Source organism: Triticum urartu, chromosome 6, assembly GCF_003073215.2.
Source record: "Triticum urartu cultivar G1812 chromosome 6, Tu2.1, whole genome shotgun sequence".
Taxonomy (NCBI): Eukaryota; Viridiplantae; Streptophyta; class Magnoliopsida; order Poales; family Poaceae; genus Triticum; species Triticum urartu.
Window position 1 is genome coordinate 3,816,741 of NC_053027.1, and position 23,305 is coordinate 3,840,045.

The following is a 23,305-nucleotide window of genomic DNA, read 5'->3' on the forward strand; positions in this document are numbered from 1 at the left end:
GTACCCTCCATACAACTACTCGCCGCCCACCTACGCGTCCATACCGACGCCCCATCTCCGCCGTGGACCGCTGCCCTTCTCGCACCTCGGCGACGCGACAGGATCGACCGCGGCCGCCGCGTCTCCCGGGTTCGCCACCCAGGACGAGGTAGTGGATCTCAGCGGCGACATGGAGGCCGAGCTCGACTATGTCTACGACGAGGACGCGCACGAAGCGCAGGAACCCGAGGAGGAGGAGGAGGACGAGGACGAGGAGGAGGAGGAGGACGAGGATGAGGAGGAGGAGCCAACTCCTGATCCGACGAAGGGGCGCCAGAAGAAGAAGCGGGCGGCTAGGACAGGCGAAGCGCGCATCAAGTGGACGTCCAAGGAGGAGGAATGCCTCGCCGAAGCATGGAAAGTCGTCTGCCTCGGCCCGACCACCGGCACAAACCAGAGCTTCGAGACGTACTAGGACCGCATCAAGGGCGAGTTCGACGAGCGGAAGCTCGTCGACCCCTACTTCAAAGGCGTCTACATGCAACGCGGCTCCAAGGCGATGGCGAACCATTGGGGGCGTATCCAGGGGCGTGCAACAAATGGCATGGAATCGTCGAGAAGGTCGCGGCTCGCCCGGAGAGCGGCTCCAGCGTTGAGGATTAGGTACGCACGCCGTTCGCCCGCATCTCTTCGTCGTCTACGCCCGCCGCTCGCCAACTGTTTGTTCCTCCGCGCAGTTGCTGCGCATGTTCACCATGTATCGGCGCGACAACCTCGACGCCGACTTCAAGTTCCTCCACGTCTACAAGCGCATTGACAAGTGCAAGAAGTGGGCGGAAGTCCGACGTACCCTCGACAAGGCCAAGGAGACATACAAGCCGGACGCGACGACTCCGGGCACGTCAGAGGGGCGGCCGGACGGTCACAAGTTGGCAAAGAAGGCGAAAAACGCCGACGCGGCAACCGCGCGAGTGCAGAGTCCATCCAGCATTGCCTCGCCGACGCCCAGGCCCGGGCCGTCCTATGTGAAGAGAAGACCGAGGCGCGGTGGTCGTCGCTGATGACGAACAGCGCCATCAAGCTCGACCTGCGCCGGACCAATGTCGACCTGCTCCGGACGAACGTCGCCGCGAAGAAGAGGCACACCGACATGGCTTTTCTAATGGGCGGGGCGGACATGCTCCAGAGCAACGGCGAGCAGCTCAGGGCGTGGTACATGGCGGAGCGCGGCCTCATCCTGAACCAGATGCAGACGGCAACGCCGACGACGGCAGCTCCCGCGCCCACGGCGGCACGGACGCCAAGCCCGAATGACGCCTCTACATCGCCGCCCAGCAGTACCGAAGCCGCGCCGACACAGCCCAGCACCGAAGCAGCTCCGACACCGCCGAGCCCGCGCACGCCGACTCTGCCAACGCCTGGAGCCGACCCCGCCGAGTGATTCGTTGCGCCCGCGAACTTGTGGCGTGCGGCGCTCTGTTTTTTGTAACGCCAGACTACGTCCGATCGCTGGATTTTGTGGCGTCTTTTGTGAGCGGGAACGACCTAGTTCAAATTTCCCGCATCCTGGGGCCGGCACTTGGGGGTGTGACTGGGAGTTAGGTCGCCCCCAGAAGCCGAACTAGCGCCGGCACGCCCCCAGGCCGCTCTATTTAGGCGCCCTGGGGGGCCGAACGGCTGGAGATGCCCTAATTACTTACATGAATTTGCCCAAACTTTTACATTCTGCCACGAGCCGCGAGCACATTCTTTGCCCACCTACCACGCAAAGCGAAGCAGAGTGCACAAAGACGCTCTCCGGCCCAGCGGGCCCCACCTGTCAGCAGCATTCAACCCACCTGCCTCTGCCCGTCGCGGTCGCCGTTGGTTCCTCCGCCGCTCCCTTTATTTTTAAGCCCCGAGACAGAGAGAGATCGGAGTCGTCACACCGGAAAAGAAAAGGTAAACCGCCGCTAAACCCTAGCCGCCGGCGAGATCGGCCGACGCACCCAGTCCAGCCTCCTCTTCCTCAACCACCTCAGGTATGGACGGGTCGACCCCCTCTCCCCCCATCTCTCTGCTGTTCGTGCCGAGTCCCTCTACAAGTAGTTTCGAACCTGCCGGAGCTGACGGCGACAGGTCGCGCGCGGATCGGATCCTATTGCGGCGGCGGTGGTAGTGGTAGTATTCAGTTCTTATTACACCCCCTGCCTGTTCTTGTTGGGTTTATCTATGTTCCAATCACTAACCAGAGCAGAGCAGGGCAGGGCAGGGGATTTTTCGCCGTTCCTAGTCGATTTTACCCTGAATGTCTTGGGGGTCCGCATCGCCGTGTCCCTGCGTCTTCTTCTGATTGTTAGGCCGCCGAGGGCACCGGATCGATCAGGGCTTGATTAGTTACAGGCGGACCAGCCGGATCACTCGGCTATAGCACAACACAAGGGCCAAATCAGGGCTTAATTAGTTGCACACATGTCGGACCAGAATGCAGTGTCAGATCACACCGCCATACATACGGTACAGTCGATGCTAGGCCACACGGCCAGTGGAAACGTGGGCATCTGCTCGGCGTGGACTGGTGTCCTAATTGTTGTGGCGGATAATCACTCTGCTTGTTCTGCAGAAAACAGAGCTTCTCTCGTCTCTGCTTTAGCTGCCCAGTTTGACTTATGCACCTTGTATTATCATCTTACTGTTTCTGTTCTCGTGTTGAATCTATGCTGATACAAACTGTTTGGATTTCGTGCAGACATAGCATTAAGACGGTATGGCTTCACCGTTTGGGGCCGCCTCCTCGTGTGGCCTCAAGGCTGCCGCTCCTTCCGGATTCGCGACCAGGAAGCAGCTCTCCCTCGTTTCGCCCCCGTTGGTCTCGCTGCCCCAGAGGGCCAGGCCAGGGAGAAAGTGCAGTTTCCGAGTGAACGCTGCAAAGGAGCTGTATTTCAACAAGGATGGGTCGGCTATCAAGAAGCTGCAAGTGAGTCAAATCGCCATGCCATCGTTCATATGCCGCTGCGTCCTTTCAGTTTGTGATGCTTACTTGCTGACTTAATCTTTGCCTGTGATCAGACTGGAGTCAATAAGCTTGCCGATCTGGTTGGAGTTACTCTTGGGCCTAAAGGGCGGAATGTCGTCCTTGAGAGCAAGTATGGGTCACCTAGAATTGTCAACGATGGCGTTACGGTGGCAAAAGAGGTACTGTTCTGCCAGGAGATTTAGCACATCATTTCTTATCCTGTGGACTGTGAACTTTTCTTATGATGATTGGCTTCTGGATCAGGTTGAGCTGGAGGACCCTGTTGAAAATATTGGAGCTAAATTGGTCAGGCAAGCTGCTGCTAAGACCAATGATTTGGCTGGTGATGGGACAACCACTTCTGTCATCCTTGCTCAAGGGATGATTGCCGAGGGTGTTAAGGTACAGCAATATGAAACCATGGGTCTTGCTACAGTTTATAGCATTAGTGCTCTCATTCAGTTCTGGACATAATCTTCAGTTTGTTTAATTACTTTCTGCAGATTGTAGCTGCCGGTGCTAATCCAGTACAGATTGCCCGTGGTATTGAGAAAACAACCAAAGCACTTGTCAGTGAACTTCGAAAGATGTCCAAGGAGGTTAGATCTTACTGCTCTGTTATTCCGTTCTGGAAATACATACATTCTAAATTCAGTATTATGCCCCTCTGGCCTGCCATTCCGCAATCACAAATAGTAAACCAATCTTGTAATTCAATATTAGCATGCATCTGATTCTGGTGACTTTTGCTCACTATGCTACTTATAAATGAGATGGCTGATTCACTTCTAAATAGCTACTTTCTTAATACAGATAAATGTGGACTAAGCTTGTCTATGTGTTTAAATGTATAAATCAATTAGATGAATAAGTTGAGAGCAATTGGTGTTCAATATGACATCACCATGTTTGCAGAGTGTGCTAGTGAAACCGTGCCGCAACCCGCTAGCAGCACATCCCAGTTTCTCTCAAATATACATGCTCTGTTCTGTATCAACATTTCTATATTTTTCATCAATTCTTCTGAAAGGTATATGGTGTGCAGTCTACCATATCTCTTTTCTAGCTGTTGTTTTGAACGCCTGATGATCATATATACTAGTTATTTTCAGAAGCACTACTTGCCATTGGGATCATATATACTGATTTTCAATTCCAGTACTCTCTATTCCAAATATTCAAAGTTTGAACATATTGAATTGCACTCCGTACTGCAGGTTGAAGATAGCGAACTTGCTGATGTTGCTGCAGTAAGCGCTGGAAATAACTACGAAATTGGTAACATGATAGCTGATGCTATGAGCAAGGTTGGGCGTCAGGGGGTGGTTACACTTGAAGAAGGCAAGAGTGCTGAAAACAACCTCTATGTGGTCGAAGGGATGCAATTCGACCGCGGCTATATTTCTCCTTACTTTGTAACTGACAGTGAAAAAATGTCAGTTGAGTATGAGAATTGCAAGGTCTGATTCTCTATAGCTTTTTGCCAACTTGTCTACTTAAATTTCAGTAATCAACATCTCCATGAGTCCTATGCTATTGAGCTGATGTTTTTTTCCCATTACCCAGCTGCTTCTTGTGGACAAGAAAATTAACAATGCCCGAGATCTCATCACTCTTCTGGAGGACGCTATTAAGGGTGGATATCCAATTCTAATAATCGCAGAGGATATTGAGCAGGAAGCTCTTGCAACTCTTGTGGTCAATAGGCTTAGAGGTGCACTGAAGATTGCTGCTATTAAAGCCCCTGGTTTTGGAGAGCGCAAGAGTCAATACCTGGATGATATCGCTACTCTGACAGGAGGTAAATTTAATCTTTGGTGCAATATGATGTGTCCCATTGTTATATTGGTTCACCTATAAATGCCATTATTCGCCCAGGCACTGTCATCAGAGAAGAAATTGGACTGTCCCTGGACAAAGCAGACAAAGAAGTCCTTGGAAATGCCGCCAAGGTTGTAATTACTAAGGATTCGACGACAATTGTTGGAGATGGCACTACGCAGGAGGAAGTAACCAAAAGGGTTACACAAATCAGGAACCAAATTGAGGTCTCTATAGTTTAAACTTAAAATCCTCTCTTTCCAGTTTTCCATATCCTATTTAAAACTCTCTCTTTTTTCTCTCTTTTTGCTGCCTATTTTCCTGTCTACATAGCTTCAACAATTTGTCTTGTGCATGCCACTTTAAGGGTGGATGAATGCCTTAACTAATGTTTTTGTCCAACCTTTATCTTTGACTTTCAGGCTTCTGAACAGGAATATGAAAAAGAAAAGCTAAACGAGAGGATAGCTAAACTATCCGGTGGTGTTGCTGTTATTCAGGTACTTCTGTTGTTTCACGTTAAGCTGCCAACTGACGCAACAGGCCGCAATTGCAGAAAAGAACCTGGTAGTTCACTAGTCTGCATTAGCATGATATAACAGCTATAAATTTATACATCTTGATTTGTAGGTTGGAGCACAGACTGAAACTGAGCTAAAGGAAAAGAAATTGAGGGTTGAAGACGCACTGAATGCAACAAAGGTAATGCTTTCTCCTGGTGCAAATCTGATTGATCTTTGGGACTTGTGTATCTGTGTGATCTCATTCAGAGAGCCTTCTGGTGCAGTGTAGTATTGTGTTGATTTTAATTTTACGCCAAACTGTATACTCCCTCCGTCCGGAATTACTTGTCATTGAAATGGATGAAAATGGATGTATCTAAAACTAAAATACATCTAGATACATCCATATCTATGACAAGCATTTCCGGACGGAGGGAGTATGTAATAATTGCTTCTTAATTGACTGTATTCTTTTGTGGACAGGCGGCTGTCGAGGAAGGTATTGTTGTCGGTGGTGGCTGTACCCTTTTAAGGCTTGCCTCAAAAGTTGATGCCATTAAAGAAACCCTTGAGAATGATGAACAGAAGGTATGGAAAAGGCAAATGAGATGCTCTTTCTTGAAGTCTCATCATTTGAATGCTCTTTTTGGGTTCTGAGGTGCTGTTTTCCTTAATCAAAATGAACTAATTGTCTGTTTGCCTTTTCAAGGTCGGCGCTGAAATTGTTAGGAAATCCTTGAGTTATCCACTTAAACTGATTGCCAAAAACGCTGGTGTTAATGGCAGCGTGGTTACCGAAAAGGTTTGGATTCAGAATTCTTCTCTTAAATGAACCTGATACCCAGCAGCTCGTGCGTTTCTAATTTGAGCCTGCCTGCGTCCAGGTCCTTGTGAATGATAACTTCAGGTACGGTTACAATGCCGCTACAGGGAAGTATGAGGATTTGATGGCTGCTGGTATTATTGATCCCACCAAGGTACGAGCAAATTGTGTTGACACCTTTGTCTTGACTTTTTTCCCAAACTAAATCTTTCTTTGTAACAATTGTGTTATGCAAGTGAGCGAAAAGTATTTCAAACACCCCAAAAGTCTACTACGTATTATATTTTGCTGGAAATGACTAGATTGAGTTTTCCTTATGTACGCCGTCAGCCTTATATGCAATCGTATTGAAACATTAACCATGATCACCCATAGACTAAAGAGATGACCAGTTTGAGGAGATCTTGTGTTGCTCTGTCCCTGGAATATTTGTCACCACCTTCCATTCTCTTAACGAGCAGTGGGCCCATAAGCTAACCTGATTTCTCACAAAATAGGTCGTGAGGTGCTGCTTGGAGCATGCCGCATCGGTGGCCAAGACTTTCATCACCTCAGACGCCGTCGTGGTCGACATCAAGGAATCTGAGCAGGCACCTGCTGCGAACCCAATGGCTGGTTCAGGTATGCAGAGACAACAAATTATGTGCTCGCCGTCAATACAATAGTTGTCATGTCTAACTTGTTTTGATACTGTCTTCAGGTTACGGGTTCTAAAATCTGTGAGAAGAGCCAGTAGCGCTGTTCTGGTGTCCCTTGGGCAGCATGCTGCGTCCGAGGTCATACTTTGAGAAAAGAAGTGTACCCCTATTGTGTCGCGGGTCGACGCCGGAAACTAAATTTCTGGTGCTATTGTCGCGAACCAAAAGTCGGAACGTGAGTCTTCTTCAAATTTTTATTACACTAGCAGTCTAGTCCTGAAAGAAAGTGAACACTATTTATTTTGCGAGGAAGTGAACAGTGTATTTGTAGGCGTAGGTAATTTATTAGTGATGTTCCCAGTCAATTAATTTATTGCTTAGGCTTGGGGTAGCTGGCTGTTGTTCCATATATATGGAACGATGATGCTCTTGTTTGGTCGCCAACATGCAAGGGCATGTCCAATGCCTGGGCACTTCCACGGGCGCTTAAGAAAATAGTAATCATGTAGCGGCGGCGTTTATACAGCACACTTTGGCTCCTAACGCGGAAGGAAAAAAAGTATAGCACCCGCTGCGGTGCGAGAAGTTGCGCCGACGCAAGGACGAATCCTTTGGCTGGGCTGGGAAAAGGAGAAAACAACAGGGAAATTGAGCGTAACGGCTGAAAGTCCTATTCTGCTCTGATTTCAAATACTCCCTTATGGTAAAATAAAAAAAAAGTAAAAAATCAAAATCAAACTTTGACAAATATCGTGTATGCTTGTAAAATTTCAACACAAAATGACATCTGTGGAAGGCGTGGTAAAAAACAAAATTCAGCACCACAAATTGTTTTCAAAACTAGCGTTTTTGGAATGTCGGTTTTGTTCCAATAATGCCATTTTGTGCTGAAATTTACAAGCATACAAAACATTTGTCAAAGTTTACCAATTTCTTTTATTTTTTTACTATTTTTTCGATTCTACTGTCGTAAAGGAGCATTTGAGATCGGAGTAGAAACTCCATGTCAGCCACCCTCCACCTTAATTCAACCAAACATACGTAACGGCCGGGGATTTGACCCTAGCACCTGGGCTAAGCGACTGTGACTGCAGTGGGCCTGTTGGGCTTGTCTGATGTGCGAGGCCTGGTTTGCTGTGTCGGGTGGTTCTCTTAGCCGAACAAATACGATGGGCCCCCATTGCCTCGAAAATAGTAATAAATCACCTCAACTTCGAGATAACTAGGAGACCCAATAGCGTCGCTTGACTCATTCCGCTCTATTTTCTACTGGAGCTTGCCTAGAAAAACCATCAGCTGCTTGCTAAAAATTCATACTTCGTTTAAAAAACAGAATTATACACAAATTCACGAATTAATAAATATGTTCACAAAATTAAACATGTTGATGATTTTTTAAATGCTTATGGATTTTAAAGAAGTTACATATTTCAAAAATGTTTTTGATTTTTTTTACAATGTCTATAACAAGTTAACTTGCACACATGCATGGGTGGCTGCTGTGGTAACGTACATACATGGCCATGTTTGAGTCCACTTAATTAGAAGTTGTTTTATAATATGGTGGAGTCAGACTAGAGACTTCATTGCTTTATACACGTAGGGAACGGATCCAGCTTAGAAAAAAATTACCAAGTGCCCAAATCACTGAAATTTAGAGTGATTCCATGGGAAAGGAGACACCGAGAGGAAGGACACTAGTGAAGTGGTTCCGGATCAAATTGTAATTTCCAGTTCAGCCAGAAGACCCAACCATTCACTTGAAATTCAATCAAATAATTGGAAATTTAAAAATATTTTGATTTTGTATTTCTTTTTGTGCTACTAAAATGGCTGAAACATTTTGACCAAAAGATAAATACTCCGATATCTACTGAGATCATTGAGATTCGGTTTATTCAACGGCATCTCACTAAAAGTGAAAACCACGGGTATGTGTAGCATCACAAGTGTTGGTGCACCGGATACGTTCCCTGTGTAGTGTAGTGGAGTTCGACTAGAAGTTAGGCTAGTGCAGGGCCATGTAAGGCTAGTCATAGTGGAAAGTAATTTGGACTAGTGTCATGCATATAGATGATTGTATTTATTAGCTTGTAGACTCATAACACATTTATGAGTCTATGTTACTCCCACCATCATCTATTTCCTCATTTAGTAATATGCCTAGTTGGCATTATATTGCATGAGGATACATGTTAGTACTACCTACTCCCAGTCTAACCAAGAACGAGGAACATTGATATCGCAGGTAGTTTACCGAAGCAATTAAATGCACGGATGAATTAGCCGTGCATGAGGAGGAGGAGTACCTGCTACTCTCTCCGTTTCTAAATATAAATCTTTGTAGAGATTTCAATATAAACTACATATGAATATATATAGACATATTTAGAATATAAGCTTATTTATTTTGCTCCACATGTAGTTCATTTTTGAATCTCTAAAAAGACTTATATTTAGAAACGAAAATAGTTGATTCTTGATTTTGTAGCAAGTGAATATACAAATAGCAGAACGATAAGTAGATATACATGAAAATAAGTTGATTCTGAGTTGCACGCGCGCACATGTCGGATCTTGTCTCATCAGAGGGGCAGTTGGAATCTAGTAGATAGTCTGTACCGGTTGACTGAACCCATTAGGGCATGTACAATGGTGGCATATGAATACATATGCTTCATGATAAAAAGTAATTTAAGACATCTATATTAATTTATCTTTCTTTAATGCAAGCTATTACTAGTGGGCCTTATTAAGAAATAAAAAATAAAGACTTTAGTACAAATGCATCTCTATTTTTCACTCCAATCTTTTCAGCTTTTGTCACCGGACCACACTTTTTCTTTTCAAGCACCCGCCTCTTGTAGAGGATCCCGCTTCCCTATCCGAACCTGCTTTACGTCATCTCCGATCCTACATGGCATGCGAGGCATCATCTTGAGACTATACATTTAAGAGCAACTCCAATGGGGCGACCCATTTCGTCTGTGGCCGTCCGTTTGGGTCGGCACGGATAGAAAATGCGGCCCAACGCGCCGACCCAAACGGACGCGCGTCCGTTTTTCGTCCGCGGGCGACCCATTCCCGACCCATTTTTGAGCCTGATTTGCGTCGGCGCGGACACGCGACGGACGCGTGCTTGCTCGCCTACTCCTGTCCCCGGGCCCGCTCGTCTGTGGCACATTGGTCTTCCCTCCCCTCAGCCAACAAGCAACCCTCGCCCCCGCCTCCTCCGTCACCGACGCCGCCGCCCATTTTTGCGGCGACTCTTCCAGCCACCGCCCCCCCCCCAGCCGCCCCTGCCCCCAGTCGCCCGCTGCCGCCGGGGAGCAAGCTGGTTCCTCGCCGCTGTTTCCCCCATGCCCAGCCGCCCCGCGACCAAAAAGACGCCTCGCCGCCCCAGCCACAGACGACCGACACGCTCGTCGGACGCCGTCACCCTCGTCGGACGCCGGCCGGGCAGCTAGCTGGTCTGTGGGCACCGCGTCTCCCCTCGCTGGCCGTCTCCTTCTTCGACGCCCGCAAGCTATTCGACAATTTGCCAAGGTACGAAAATGGACTCCGCCGACGAGTTCTTTTTCCACAATTTCCTTTGCGACTCCGACGATTCGTCCGACGACGAGGAGGAGATATTGGCTGCTATGTTGGTCCATCACCACCTCAACAACCAGCGTTCGTTGTTCCGTGGCTCCATTCCGGGCCACCTTCCGGCGTTGAATCATAACCGGGAGAGCGGGCATTTCCTTCTCTGGAAGGACTACTTTGATACAACAAACCCATTGTTCAAACATCACAAATTTCGCCGCCGGTTTCGTATGAGTAGGCATGTTTTCAACCGTATTAGAGAGGGAGTGGTCGGCTATGATGACTACTTCGAGTGCAAAGAGGATGCCGTCGGCAAGATTGGTTTCTAGATTGGTTTCTCCTCTTATCAGAAATGCACTGCCGCCATCCGAATGCTTGCATACGGAGTGCCCGGTGATCTCATTGACGAGTACGTCCGTATGAGCGAGTCTACATGCCTAGAGTCCCTGTATAAGTTTTGCAAGGCTGTGATTGCTGTGTTTGGCCCCGAGTACTTGAGAGAGCCGACAGCTGAAGATACAACCCGTTTGTTGGCGATGAATGCTAGCAGGGGCTTCCCGGGGATGCTTGGCAGCATAGACTGCATGCACTGGGAGTGGAAGAATTGCCCTTCTGCTTGGCAAGGGCAGTATAAGGGACATGTCAGGGCTTGCACTGTCATACTAGAGGCCGTGGCGTCTCAAGATCTCTGGATCTGGCACTCTTTCTTTGGCATGGCTGGATCACACAATGATATCAACGTGCTTCAGCGCTCGCCGGTGTTTGCTAGGCTTGCCGAAGGCAACATCCCACCGGTGAACTTTACTGTCAACGGCCACAACTACGACAAAGGGTATTATCTGGGTGACGGTATCTATCCTTAGTGGACCACTATTGTCAAGACAATACCCAACCCTGTCGGAGAGAAAAGGAAAAGATTTGCCCAAGAGCAAGAGAGTGCTAGAAAGGATGTCGAGCGTGCCTTTGGTGTTTTGCAATCTCGATGGGGCATCGTTCGGTATCCTGCTAATACTTGGAGCACGCAGAAACTATGGGAGGTGATGACTGCTTGTGTGATCATGCACAACATGATAGTAGAAGACGAGCGCCCGGAACGTCTGTACGATCAAGGCTTCTAGTTTCAGGGTGAGAATGTTGTGCCTGAGCATGGAGTAGCGACAACATTTGAGCAGTTTACTCAGTTTCATGAAGACATGCGTGATTGGGAAGCTCACGTGCAACTGCAAAATGATTTGGTTGAGCATATGTGGACTCATATTGGCAACCAATAGATGTATCTTTTTTATTCGTTTTGCAAAACTATGTGAAACATTTTTATTTTTATTTGACCTGTAAACTATACTATTTATTTGGGCGGACTATTTTGTTTGTTAAATTTTCATTTCACCATATGTGAGAATGCAATGCAAAATTGGGCGGCCACGCCTGCACACAGGGCGGATGCCGGGCGGCCTGCCGACCCAAACGGATAAAAAGCAGACGAAATCGCCGTCCGTTTGGGTCGGCCCGTTGGAGTTGCTCTTGAGTGTAAGCTAGCTTTTTTTAATCTAATCTAGTGAGGAACAGGTTCTGAAACCACGTATGTCCTGGTTTACTAGTCCTTTTCGTATTATAGGTCATATTTTGATCATGGATTAAACTTGTAAAATAGAAGTTATACATAAGAACACCATTATCATTGAAAATTACATTCAAATATGAATACAACAATATAATTTTTGTTGCATGCATTAACATTTTTGCTAATCAAATATGTGGTTAAAGTTTGATCCGAAATACGATTGGGACTAATAAAACCAAACAGAGACTTGCGTATATATCTACATCTGTGTGTCTCTCTAAGAAAGGACAAGAAGGTGCGCACAGTTGTTTTAATCTAATCAAGTCGAGGAGTATCTAATAGTGGATTCTAAAGCAAGTGGATAAAGGTATTTATAGTTTTATACTACATATATAGAAGCAAGTAGATTCTGATTTACACACGCGTAGAGGTCGGATCTGACCTAAAACAAGAAACAATGCCCTCACACTTGCAAGGGACACCATGATAGTTATGCTGCTAATAGCATCAGTTGGCTGAACCAATCGATCTGCTGAATCTATATGGATGCGATCAAGGAGCATCAATTGCGCAACTTGTCAGTACCGATTGACCAAATCCATTAGAGTACAGTTAATAGTAAAGCCAGCTGCCGGCTCTATCTACTCCTAAGACAGGGACACATGCTGCACAGTTCATCTATAGCCGACCTAAGAGCTGACATGTCATCGTCATCTATAGCCAACCTAAAAGCCAACCTATATATAGTTAGTTATAATGTCTCACTGCTTCATCACTACCCAACCTACCTCTTCACAATGTTTCTTGAAGCTCATGCTATAGCTGACTGCTAATTTGATACCTACTTCTCTTCTCCCTCATCTTCTCTATCCTTAAACTCAGCAGGAATATAATATATAAATACTTATAGCTTCCTTACATCACCCTACTATTATATTTGCTCGTAAGATCAAGCTTAAATTAGTTTGTTTTAATCTAATCTAGCGATGAGTACCTAGTTGATTTTGAAGCTACTTACATGCACATGCATCTGCATCACTGTGTCCCTAAGACTGGGACACATGCTGCACAGTTCTTCTAATCTAATCTAGCAAGTGGATAAACCGATAAACATATCTATACAAGACAAAAAGCAAGTTGATTCTGAATTTCACACGCGCAGAGGTCGGATCTGATCTAAAATTCTTAATAGATCGACGGTGTGGGCACTCTACGGATTACTCTATAAGTAGTGCCAAACCTGCCGGTGTTGCTAACTTCTTTGTAGAGCCAGGTAGCTAGTACCACTCAGCTAGCAATGGTGGCTAAGGGTATGGGTTCCACAAAGCGTGGCGTTGTGTGGTGCGCCGGCCTGCTCGTCGCCGGGCTTCTCCTCGTGGCGGCGGAGGCAGATTTCTCCTCCGAGGACTGCCGTGGCAAGACCCATTTCTTGGGCTGCGTCCGTCGGTGCAGATTTCAGCTTGAGGTTGCACGGCCGGCGAAATGCGTCGCCCTCTGCCATGGCAAACCGAACTTCATGGCCTGCTGCAATGGCTATCGATATGCCCGACGAGCAACCCTGCATCTGCGTCGGGCCGGCGGGGAATCAACAACGCATGAAGAAGACGAAGCAAGCGGTGGAGCAGTTGGTGTCCTGAAGGCGCCGGCCCCGTCCCCGTGTGAAGTGTTCTGCCGTGACCAGCGGGCGGACTGGGTGAAGTACCAGCGGTGCCTCGATAGCTGCCGGCTTAGTGCGCTTCTTCATCTTAAGCTTGCCGGCAGGGAATCGGCGACACATGAAGAAGCAAGAGGAGGAGGAGGAGGAGGAGCTGATGTCGTGGCGGCGCGGCTCTCAGATGCATGCATGCCAGGACTTCTGCCATAACCACGAGCACATTGACTGGTGCATCCGCCGCTGCCGGTTTGGGCCGCATCTTAGGCTTGCCGGTGGCGGTGGGGGATCAGAAGAGGCAAGCGGAGGAGGAGTTGATGCCCTGAGGGCGACGGCGGCGGTGGCGGCGGTTGACCCACGTATATGCGATGAATTCTGCCGTTACTGGCCACAGCCGGACCATGACGACTGCGTCGAGCTCTGCTTGATTGGGGCCTATGTCCAATGAGCGCCTCTGCATCTTAAGCTTGCCGGCGGTGAATACCCGGCAGATGAAGAAGAAGAAACCGGAGGGGCAGTTGATATCCCAAAGGCGGCCGCGGTGAAGATCCCGGACAGATGCGTTTTCTTCTGCCGTGACCGGGTGGAGGATTACGACTCGTGCCTCTTTACCTGCCGGACCGGAGCGCCCGTGCATCATAATCATAAGCTTGCCGTCGGCGGGGCCGGGGAATCAACAACACAAAAAGAAGAAGCGCCAAGAGGAGCGGTTCATGTCCGGGAGGCGCAGGTGCAGCACGAGGCTGCTGCAGGAGCACAGCCGATGAAAACCGACCCGTGCGAGGCTTACTGCAGAAGGCATGCTCGAGATTTTCCGGCCAAGTACGCAGCCTGCCTGCTCCCGTGCCAGTCTGGTGGGCACCCAGGATGGGAAACAATGGCACAAGATGAAGAAGCAAGCCGAGGAGCGGTTGATGTCCCGGCGGGGGCACAGGTGCAGCACCATGAGGCTGTCGCACGAGCACAGCCGATGAAAAATACGGACCCGTGCGAGGACTGCTGCAGGGAGCAAACTCGTTATTTTCCCAGGCTCGGGCAGTTCTTCGATTGCGTGGAGGAGTGCCACGCCGGTCATGGTAGGCTCGCCGGCGACGGCAGGAATGGGATCCTCCGCGGCGTCAAGAACCACAGAAGAAGGACAGCGAAGCCCAGCCCCAGCTTGGCCTCGGCACCGGCAACATAGCCATGGAATAATAGTAGCCTTTTCTCGTGGTGAGCTTAAGCTAGCTCGTTTCTTTTCCAAAATAAATAACGGTCGGCGTGCGTGCCAGCGTGTGGCCGGTCGAGTCTGCTCCTGTGTCCCCGGGATCTCAAGTTGTTTGCGTTCATTCTGTTTGAAAATCAGAGCTCCAAAATGCGTTTGAAAGTAACATTTTCAGAGTATCGTTTTTGTTTCTTTACCATGCCTTCCACCAATGTCATTTCATGACGAAATTTTGCATGCACAACAAACATTTCTTAAAGTATGCCACAAAAAAATTTCAGAATTTTTCGAAATGTTTTTCTATTTTATTTATTTTACTGTTCATAGCAGGAGCATATGAGCTCAGGTGTAGAAACTCCACGTCCGCATAGAAGCAAGTTCGTTCTGAGTACGCACTGAAGGAATCACTTTATATGCCGACGGCGAAAAGCCATCGACAAAGACCCAAAAACCGTTGGCATAGGCTATGCTGACGGTTGCGCCCCCCGAAGCTTCTAGGTTGCTCCTAGTCCAAAAAAAATCATTAAAAAGTTCCGTAGCGTTTAGACTTTGTTTGGTAGGGATTTTTTGTAAAACAAAAAACACAGAGAACAACAACCGGCATTGGTCACTAGGTTAATAGGTTAATTTTAAAAATGATATAAAATTACATATAAAATATATAGAATTGATAATATAGTAGTATGGAACAATCAAAATTTCTAGATACGTCGAAGACGTATCAGCGTCCCGACCACCATCCACCGGCGCCTCTGCCCCTCTCCACCGATGCCTCGACCACCTCCAACACCGGCGCCCCGGCCCCCTCCACAGGCGTCTCGACCAGCCCCTTCTACCGGCGGGCCTCCAGCTCTACGAGCTCTGCCACACTAACATCCGCAGGTACAAAACATCTCGGTGAACTCCTCCTCGTACATATACAATCGACGATGTAGTGTAATTGATACAAATTCATTGCTTCTGCTATGCTCGTTCTCGCGGTTTGTTGGCCGGTGATGGAGATGATAGATTTTATTGGTTGAACGGGCCAGGTGTATTTGCTCGTGGTTTGTTGTCTTCTTTTACAGGGAATGGAGATGAGTGCCAAGGTTTCGATGAAATGTTGATTCATTTCTGTTTTGTCGAATTTCCGGCACTTAATATGTCCCATTTTCAGCAATGCTCATTTATTTTTTGTAATAATTTCCATATTTACATATGTGCTTTAATGACACAATAATTTACTCTCTTATTTGAAAGAGTGCAAAGGCCATTTTAAACGTACAATTTTTTTAAGACAATAGAACGCAGATGCCCACATACACCTACCCTTATGAAAGCACGCACACCCTACCCTTATGAGGACCTCTGAGATACTGAGCCGGCACAATACCTTGATATTGACGAAATCACCATTATAGACATCTTCATAGTCGACGGGCTCCCACTGAACGAACATCGCGGGAAAGGCTGAAATAAATTCATAAAAATGCGAGTACCAATGCTAAGTCTAGCTTGAACCCTTGTGGGTTGGTTCAACAACATGGTACCTAACCATCTTACCTCTTAAGAGGTAAGACTAATATTAGCCGCTAGATTAACAAAAATAGACGGCTCATATCATTTGGGACCATCTTAAAAGAAAGCGTTAAACAAAACATCAATAATTGTTTGTAATACAAATGAATAAATGTTTTAGAGTGCTATAGACTAGCCCGTGCGAATGTAAAATCTATAGTGACGACTAGTAAAATTGAATTACAAATGTCTTTTATGCGTGCTAAATTGACTGACCAACATTGGTTATATGTATATGTGTTGTGTTCGATACAAGTGGATCCACTCGGCGAGCTAGCAGAGGAGGAGCGGTACTGACGATCGACTACGGTTACCTGGAGCGGCATCTGCGAAGATCGGTGGGCTTGACGGTGCTGTTGCCGGGGAAGAAGAAGTGTAGACGGCACGAGATGCGCGTCCAAAAGTGAGCCTTGAGGAAGATGCCCACTTTCCAGCGCGCCCGTGCCTTGCCCCGCAGGTCGAACGGCACCATGCCGGCGTTGAGCGACTCGTCCATGGACCGCATCCCAGCTGGGTCCAGTCTCCGTCCCGTCGACACCACGTTGTACTGAAGTGCGAGGGAGCTCTCCGCCGCCACGACGAAAGGTGCTGGCGTCCGCAGGAGAGCCACGTCGACTCCGTGGAATTGCAGGGCGAGGTCGACATGGGAGAAAGTGGCATCCGCCTTGGAGTTGTTGTTCTCGGCCAGGATGGTGATAGGCAGCTGAAGGTACTGGATGGTGCCGTCCTGCTGGGCGTACCGTAGCGCCCCCAGCTGCGCGTCGGAGACCACCAGGTATGGCATCTTGGGCATGTTGAGGAGGTACACGGCGAGCAGCGTGACGCCGATCACGATCATGGCCACGGCGAGCACCGTGCACAGGATCACCATCGCCCACCTGGAGCTCTCGTGATGTGATTTCCGATCCCTCCACCAGGTCCTCCAGCTGCAGGTGGCCGCCTCCACCACGGCTGGCGGCCTCTTGATGCCCTGCTGATCTCTTACTACCTTCGCCTGCTCGACGTCCTGAGAGGCTGGCGGCGGCACCTTGGCGGGGTCCTTCTCATGATCTCCGGCCTGCTTCCGGGACATGTCCGTGAACTGCGTCACGTAGAGCTTGTGGCCCATGACGGGGCCTGTCTCCGTGACGCGCTGGCGGCCATGCAACATCATCATCGACAGCAGGCAGGCGCGGAGAGCCTTCAACCCCATTCCCGAGCTGATCAACTCGATGAGCTTATCCAGCTGGGCCCTGAGGATGTCAATCATGGAGTTGGACTGCTCAAGTTGAAGGTTGTTCCTGGCTTCCACCAGCTTGGTATTGGCTCCTTGGAGGCCCACGCTGTCTGCCAGTGTAATCGCCTGCCGTAAGTCCTCTATGTAGATTTGACGGACTTGCTCAGTGAGCACGGCCTCCGAAATTGGAGACGAAGGGTCAGCTGATCCGGTGCGGCGTATAGTGACCCTAAATTCATGGGAGACGAAGGGTTTTCCGTTGATACTGCACATGTGTGAATGTATTAGTAGACAAACTAATGGAGACATGTACACCCCTCGGTTCCAAAATAAGTGACTCAACTTTGCACTAATTTTCAGTAATAGATAGTATATGTATTATATACCTATATGTGCAACTGGCGATGATGACCGTCACGTTCTTACTCCTGTGGACGGTAGGGAGGAGGACATCGATCATAATGTTGCGTAGTTCTGCAGCGAAGAGATCGCCAAAGCTGACGGTTACCGAGCCGGTGTTGGTGTCCTTGGTCTGCTGGTAGAGACCGGCGTTCACCTTCTCTATCGTGGAGTCGCCTGGCTTTGGGGACACGGTGAGCTTCAGGTCCTGGACGACAATGCTGAGAAGGCCACCCAGGATCTGCGAGAACGGCTCGCTCATACTCTCCCCGTCCTCGACGAAGTTGAACGTTCCTCCTTTGCTCTTCATTGCGATCTCCCCCAGCACCTTCCATCAAATATACGTGCGGACTAAATTCTATTATATTATGCTAAAGTGTGTATATGACACGTTCACCGGAAAATAAGATAGTCTAGAAGTTCTCACCAAAAGTAAAACATTTGACCATCAAATCTCAGTATTTCTTGTTGATTCTATATATGAGTACCCACATCTCCGTAATTATCATTGGAACCACTTTTGTATGAACATACTGGTTTGTATATATGTGGTTGAATTTAATTTACTGAAACTCTGACTACTGATATCTTCTTTATATTTAGATGGGATACGCACAAATAATATTTGTAGATTTTTCTCAAATGACAACTTAGCAATAATATTAACTAAGCAAATGAAAAATGAAAAAAAAAATTGTGTTTAAAGTGGCCTTTTAAGGCTATATATATTGATGTCTAAATCCACAAGTTCTAGGTTTAAAGTGGCCTTTTAAGGCTATATATATTGATGTCTAAATCCACAAGTTCTAGATAACTATGAGTCCCAGCACGGCTCATTATGCTGATCTCAGCCATCGACTTGTCGGGTTTCATAAACAGGTTTGACGCGCTTCAATTTTATTCGTAGGATTCAAACTGGTCTTATTGTGATTTAAACTTTCAATTTTGTGTAAGAATATATCCAATAGCCAGAGGAAACCGAAGGAGTAATATATACTAATGCGATTCTAAAAAAATGAGCCTTTTTTTATTCATAGGATTTTTTTTTTCAGGATTGCACAAAAGTTTGTCTGTAGTGTAAAGAAATCCTGAGGAAAAAACCCTATAGAATTCAATCATACAAATAAAAAAACTTACATATGATTTTCTTTTTATAGATTCCAATACTCTCAAATTTCTATGAAAATCCCCGCAAAAGGAAATTATATGAAAATCCTTTGAATCAAAGAGGCCCTTAGAGACGACGTGTCCCGTGCAATGCGCGGGACACAGTGCTTGTTAATTCTATACCTACTATTAAAAGGAGGTGATATTCCTGGTTTCGTCCCACTCCGTTTGGTCCCACTTCAATTAATTTCACATACGCTATTTTGTTTAGTTAGTTGCCACCCGTTCTGGCCCAACGGAGGAAGCCCACTTGTCGGTGCACTATGGCCCATGTCCGAAGAGCTGGCAAAAAATAAAATTGCCCATGGAAGGGTTCGATCTCATAACCTGCCAACCGGCCACGCACCCATCTAGCGATATGAGAGGATTTCTGTTCTCCTGTTGCAAAGCACGGGCCTTTTTGCTAGTAATTACTAACAAATCAATCAATCAATCAATTGAGGGAGGGAGGATCAAGTATGTTCATGTACCTTGTGGTTGGAGTCTGCACCAAAACCAAACGTGTAGACCGCCACATCGCTGACATCAACGGTCCTAGCATCGCCTTTGTTCTGGTCCCCATCGGACAACACAAAGATGCTGGCAACGCGGCCGCGGGCGATACGGCGGCCGTCGAGGATTTGGTGGCCAGTCTTGAGGCCGGCTTCCATGTTGGTCATGTTGATGACTCCCAGGCCGTCGACGAGATCCTCTAGGTGTGCCTTTGAAGCCTGGGTCATGGATCGAAGATGGCACAGCCTCTGAGCGTCGTCGGAGAAGGTGACGATGGAGAGACGGTCGTTGGGGCTGAGCTTCCTGATGACGAACTGCATGGCGGTCTTCATCCTGCCGAGCCTGTTCGCACCCGTCATGCTGTAGCTGATGTCGAGGACAGCCACGAGGTCCAACCCGGAGCGTTCGCTGGTGGAAGATGCGCCGATGAGCTCCAGCAGCACCTGCTGCTTGTGCTCCTGCAGTGGCGCCCTGTTCGTTGCTGTGTGAGGCACCAGCCATACGTTTTGGGCCGTGTCCCGCTGAAGGGTCCCTGCGTCAGTCAGGAAGACGATCGATTGGCAGATTTTGTCAGTGAATGAAATGATGCTTTTATTTATGCTTCCCATAAAAAACTGAATGGAATAAAATCACCTGGTGTATAATATGCATAAGGGACGTTCTGGTCTTCATCGTCAAAATGGAAGGACATCCCGGGCGAGAGATAGCCCCTACTTGCTAGCCAGCTGATGTGTAGTAGCTAATTTAATAATGCCAATTTGATATCGTGTTAATATATATAGGAGAGGATGGAGTGGCATCAAGGGAACGGAGGTTTCGGAGGGAAGTAAGGGAGAGGATGCCAATGTAGGAGCAGGAGTTTGGTATCTTCTTTGCTCTCCATCACAACTTCCTTTTCGGACTTTGCGAACCAACCCGTGCTTGAATGATTAGAGGGATTGTAGTATCCCCATCTCACCAGGGTTCAAATCTTGATGCTCGCATTTATTTCTGGATTTATTTCAGAATTTTCGACAATGCACATTCAGTGGGTGGAGACGTTCCCATCGACGACGAGGTGCATATGGTGATTTTGTAAATTCCAAGATGATATGCTGGCTTAGTCTTTCGGAGGTGCTCATACGGGTAGGGTATGTGTGTGTTCATAGGGGTGAGTGTATGCGTGCGTATATGAGCGCTTGTGTCTATACTGATGTTCAAAAAAAGGAAAGGATGAGTATTATCAAAGCATGTGCTGGTTGTGTCGGAGAATTCTCATCGGATTTTCAGTGCACTGACGAAATAATTAATTGTACATACTGAAACGATACCCCATAACTATGTATAGTACCTTTTGCTCTGCTATTAGTAAGGACTAGTAGTAGGTCCATGCGCTGCTACGGGCTACAATGCATATACAAATGAATTAAACAAATAACTAAGATCATTTTTAAGGTCGAAGTTCATTTCTCCCTTGTATGTTTAGGCGTGTTTGGACATCAACCACTACTGCAGGAATGACAAGCAGCGGCGGACGCAAAATGGCTAGCAGTGGCGGGCAGGCTCCCAGGGCCGCCCACCACCGACCTCCCGCCACTCCTATAACCCCATCAGTGGCGAGCGCCCGCCCGCCACCGGTAGATAGTTTGCAGTGGTTGGCACAGAGACTTGCCCGCCGGTGCTTTACTTTGAAGTAGTGGCGGGCGTATTTCTGCGCCTGCCACTGGTTATTAGTCAAATAAATTAAAAAATTTCACAACAGCGGCACCATTTATGCTGTCATGGTTGCGTTTTTCATACAACACATATCAGAATACATTAATAATAATAAATGATGACAACATGTTGGTGCATACATAGCTCTAGTTGTTTTCAATCATAACTACAAATGGCCCAACTAATTATTCATAGCTAGGTAGAACAAGACTGACGATACAAACATCCATCAGTTAATTAATCCTGATAATGACAAAGGATTGGACTAGGACCTACTCCTCTCTTTTTGAATAAATTGAAAAAAATAAGAATGCCCCTGCATCCCCAAGGTGGATCAGAGAGATCCACTGGTCTCCAATTTCTGGTTTGCACTCATTCAATATTTGCCGCCATTCAAGAATTTTGAGGCGTCCATCTCGTGGGTTTGCAGTCGAGTAGGTGCCATTGAAATTGTTCTTTTGATGGCAAATAATTGTCATCTCACTTGTCGCATTCATCGCTGCAGGCACAACAACTCTTTGGAGCTTTTGTTGAAGAACAACATAATAACACAGTAAGCATTGTAGTTTATTTAAGATGGACTAGTGGCTTGCACAGCTTGTGGACTAGTGGTACGTATAGTGTAGTATTGGGACCAGCATCATAAGTGCCCTTAAACGACTCAACATCATTAAAAAGAACACAAGATAATTCTCCTCCTCCCATGTAAGCTCGGGTCCGGCAGTGTAATAGGTCTCATCTACTATATTCCGTATTTGACGTCGAGATAGAAAATAACTTGTAGATTTCTATTAAAATGTTAAGTTATGAGTGAATAACAAATATGTTAATACTTAAGATAGATTACTTAACAAATGTGTTTAAGAAACTTACACGCAGGAAAAATAGGAATCATATCTATTTCCACCCAAATGTCTTGATCAAAATGAGGAAGGGTGTCTTGAGGGATGCCAATATCAAAGATTATAATCATACACTCCTCAAGTCCATAAGCCTTGCATATTTTTTCTGGTTAGAGCAACCGAAATATGTGTGATCTATGTGATTGTAGATCTTAGCTTCGAAAATGAAACTATGTTTCGTCTTCAGATAAAAAGTCCTTTGGGCAATGTCCTCTCTGTCTTCGACATGCAGCTTCTCTAGGACATAAGGCCTTGCATAACAGGGGATGCACTAGTCATATTTGAAAATAAACATAAATTACACGTTAAAACAAAAATCTTGAGACATGTTTAGTTAAGAAGGAAATATATGTAGTAAGGACGGCGAGGTCCATCTTTGCCGTGGCACCGGTAAGATAGCCATTCAATAGGACTGCCAATCTTGGCCGTAGTATTGAGCTTAGCTATAGCTCGTCTTTTTCCGCCAAATAAAATACTGGCCGGCTACTCGGCAGCCACGCCATGCCATTGTTTGCTTTATTAATTCTGTTTGCTAAAACAAAGTTTCCATGACTTCTACGGTGAATGTTTTCAGATTTGCAAGTATTGGGCATGTTCTCGAGGGGCACAAGTCACACATCTAGCTAGTTGACTAAACCATTAATGGCATGCACAAAAGCAATATACAGAGATGCGATTTCTTGTTGGTTTATCGAAGCAAGTTTATGCATATTCTTTGAAACAAGCAAATATATATCAATGGTGATATCCCTCCCTCTCCAACAAAGTGGATTTACATGTGACTACGGCTATGATAGGCCGGAAATTACCAAGAGACTCGCTGAATTCATTGGTGTAATCGAGTGCCCGTGCGAAAACAACAAGTTCACTGCCAATATTGCAGTATATCAATATCTACTAGCTAGCGACTTAGTAGATATTTCAAAGAAAACAAAGCTGCAACATGACCAGCCGTCAAATGAAATCTATCGAAATCGCAACACCGTAAGTGATCACAACCTTCGAATTATCTCTTTGTCTTTCTGCCTATCGACCTCACAAGTTTGGCTATTGAATGGATTATTAGAGGCAGGTGGTGGCGAGGTTGAGATTGTGCCGGTCGACCATCTCCACCTCC

General features: G+C 47.0%; 3 protein-coding genes and 1 pseudogene across 3 annotated transcripts; 3 read left to right on the top strand and 1 right to left on the bottom strand.

Annotated features, from left to right (window-relative positions):
- Window positions 1–1,830: 1,830 nt before the first annotated feature.
- On the top strand, window positions 1,831–7,124 carry LOC125513429 (ruBisCO large subunit-binding protein subunit beta, chloroplastic-like). Its single transcript, XM_048678547.1, has 15 exons — window positions 1,831–2,000; window positions 2,708–2,935; window positions 3,028–3,153; window positions 3,239–3,376; window positions 3,478–3,573; window positions 4,192–4,434; window positions 4,541–4,775; window positions 4,853–5,022; window positions 5,218–5,295; window positions 5,426–5,497; window positions 5,782–5,886; window positions 6,008–6,100; window positions 6,183–6,275; window positions 6,619–6,742; window positions 6,822–7,124. Exons 2-15 carry the CDS (start codon window positions 2,726–2,728, stop codon window positions 6,833–6,835), a joined length of 1,797 nt encoding a protein of 598 aa, XP_048534504.1. The 5' UTR covers window positions 1,831–2,000; window positions 2,708–2,725; the 3' UTR covers window positions 6,836–7,124.
- Window positions 7,125–12,201: 5,077 nt separating this feature from the next.
- LOC125515301 lies at window positions 12,202–14,005 on the top strand (annotated as a pseudogene).
- On the top strand, window positions 14,005–14,739 carry LOC125515302. The gene has a single exon (XM_048680747.1). It carries the CDS (start codon window positions 14,320–14,322, stop codon window positions 14,737–14,739), a length of 420 nt encoding a protein of 139 aa, XP_048536704.1. The 5' UTR covers window positions 14,005–14,319.
- Window positions 14,740–16,379: 1,640 nt separating this feature from the next.
- LOC125514662 (probable E3 ubiquitin-protein ligase WAVH2) lies at window positions 16,380–20,320 on the bottom strand. Its single transcript, XM_048680002.1, has 4 exons — window positions 20,225–20,320; window positions 19,570–20,123; window positions 17,920–18,260; window positions 16,380–17,798 (listed from the first exon to the last, which is right to left on the bottom strand). The coding sequence occupies exons 1-4, from the start codon at window positions 20,280–20,282 to the stop codon at window positions 16,628–16,630; spliced, it is 2,124 nt and encodes a 707-aa protein (XP_048535959.1). The 5' UTR covers window positions 20,283–20,320; the 3' UTR covers window positions 16,380–16,627.
- Between the last annotated feature and the right edge of the window lie 2,985 nt (window positions 20,321–23,305).

Bases quoted from the DNA above. Each gene is read 5' to 3' on its own strand.
- LOC125513429 (XM_048678547.1), top strand. From the start codon at position 2,726: ATGGCTTCACCGTTTGGGGCCGCCTCCTCGTGTGGCCTCAAGGCTGCC. The intron at 4,435-4,540 runs GTCTGATTCTCT...CCCATTACCCAG, and splicing joins TTGAGTATGAGAATTGCAAG to CTGCTTCTTGTGGACAAGAA. The intron at 6,276-6,618 runs GTACGAGCAAAT...CTCACAAAATAG, and splicing joins GTATTATTGATCCCACCAAG to GTCGTGAGGTGCTGCTTGGA.
- LOC125515302 (XM_048680747.1), top strand. From the start codon at position 14,320: ATGAAAACCGACCCGTGCGAGGCTTACTGCAGAAGGCATGCTCGAGAT.
- LOC125514662 (XM_048680002.1), bottom strand. From the start codon at position 20,282: ATGTCCTTCCATTTTGACGATGAAGACCAGAACGTCCCTTATGCATAT. The intron at 18,261-19,569 runs GTACATGAACAT...ATTTGATGGAAG, and splicing joins GTGCAGACTCCAACCACAAG to GTGCTGGGGGAGATCGCAAT. The intron at 17,799-17,919 runs GTATATAATACA...ACACATGTGCAG, and splicing joins ATCGCCAGTTGCACATATAG to TATCAACGGAAAACCCTTCG.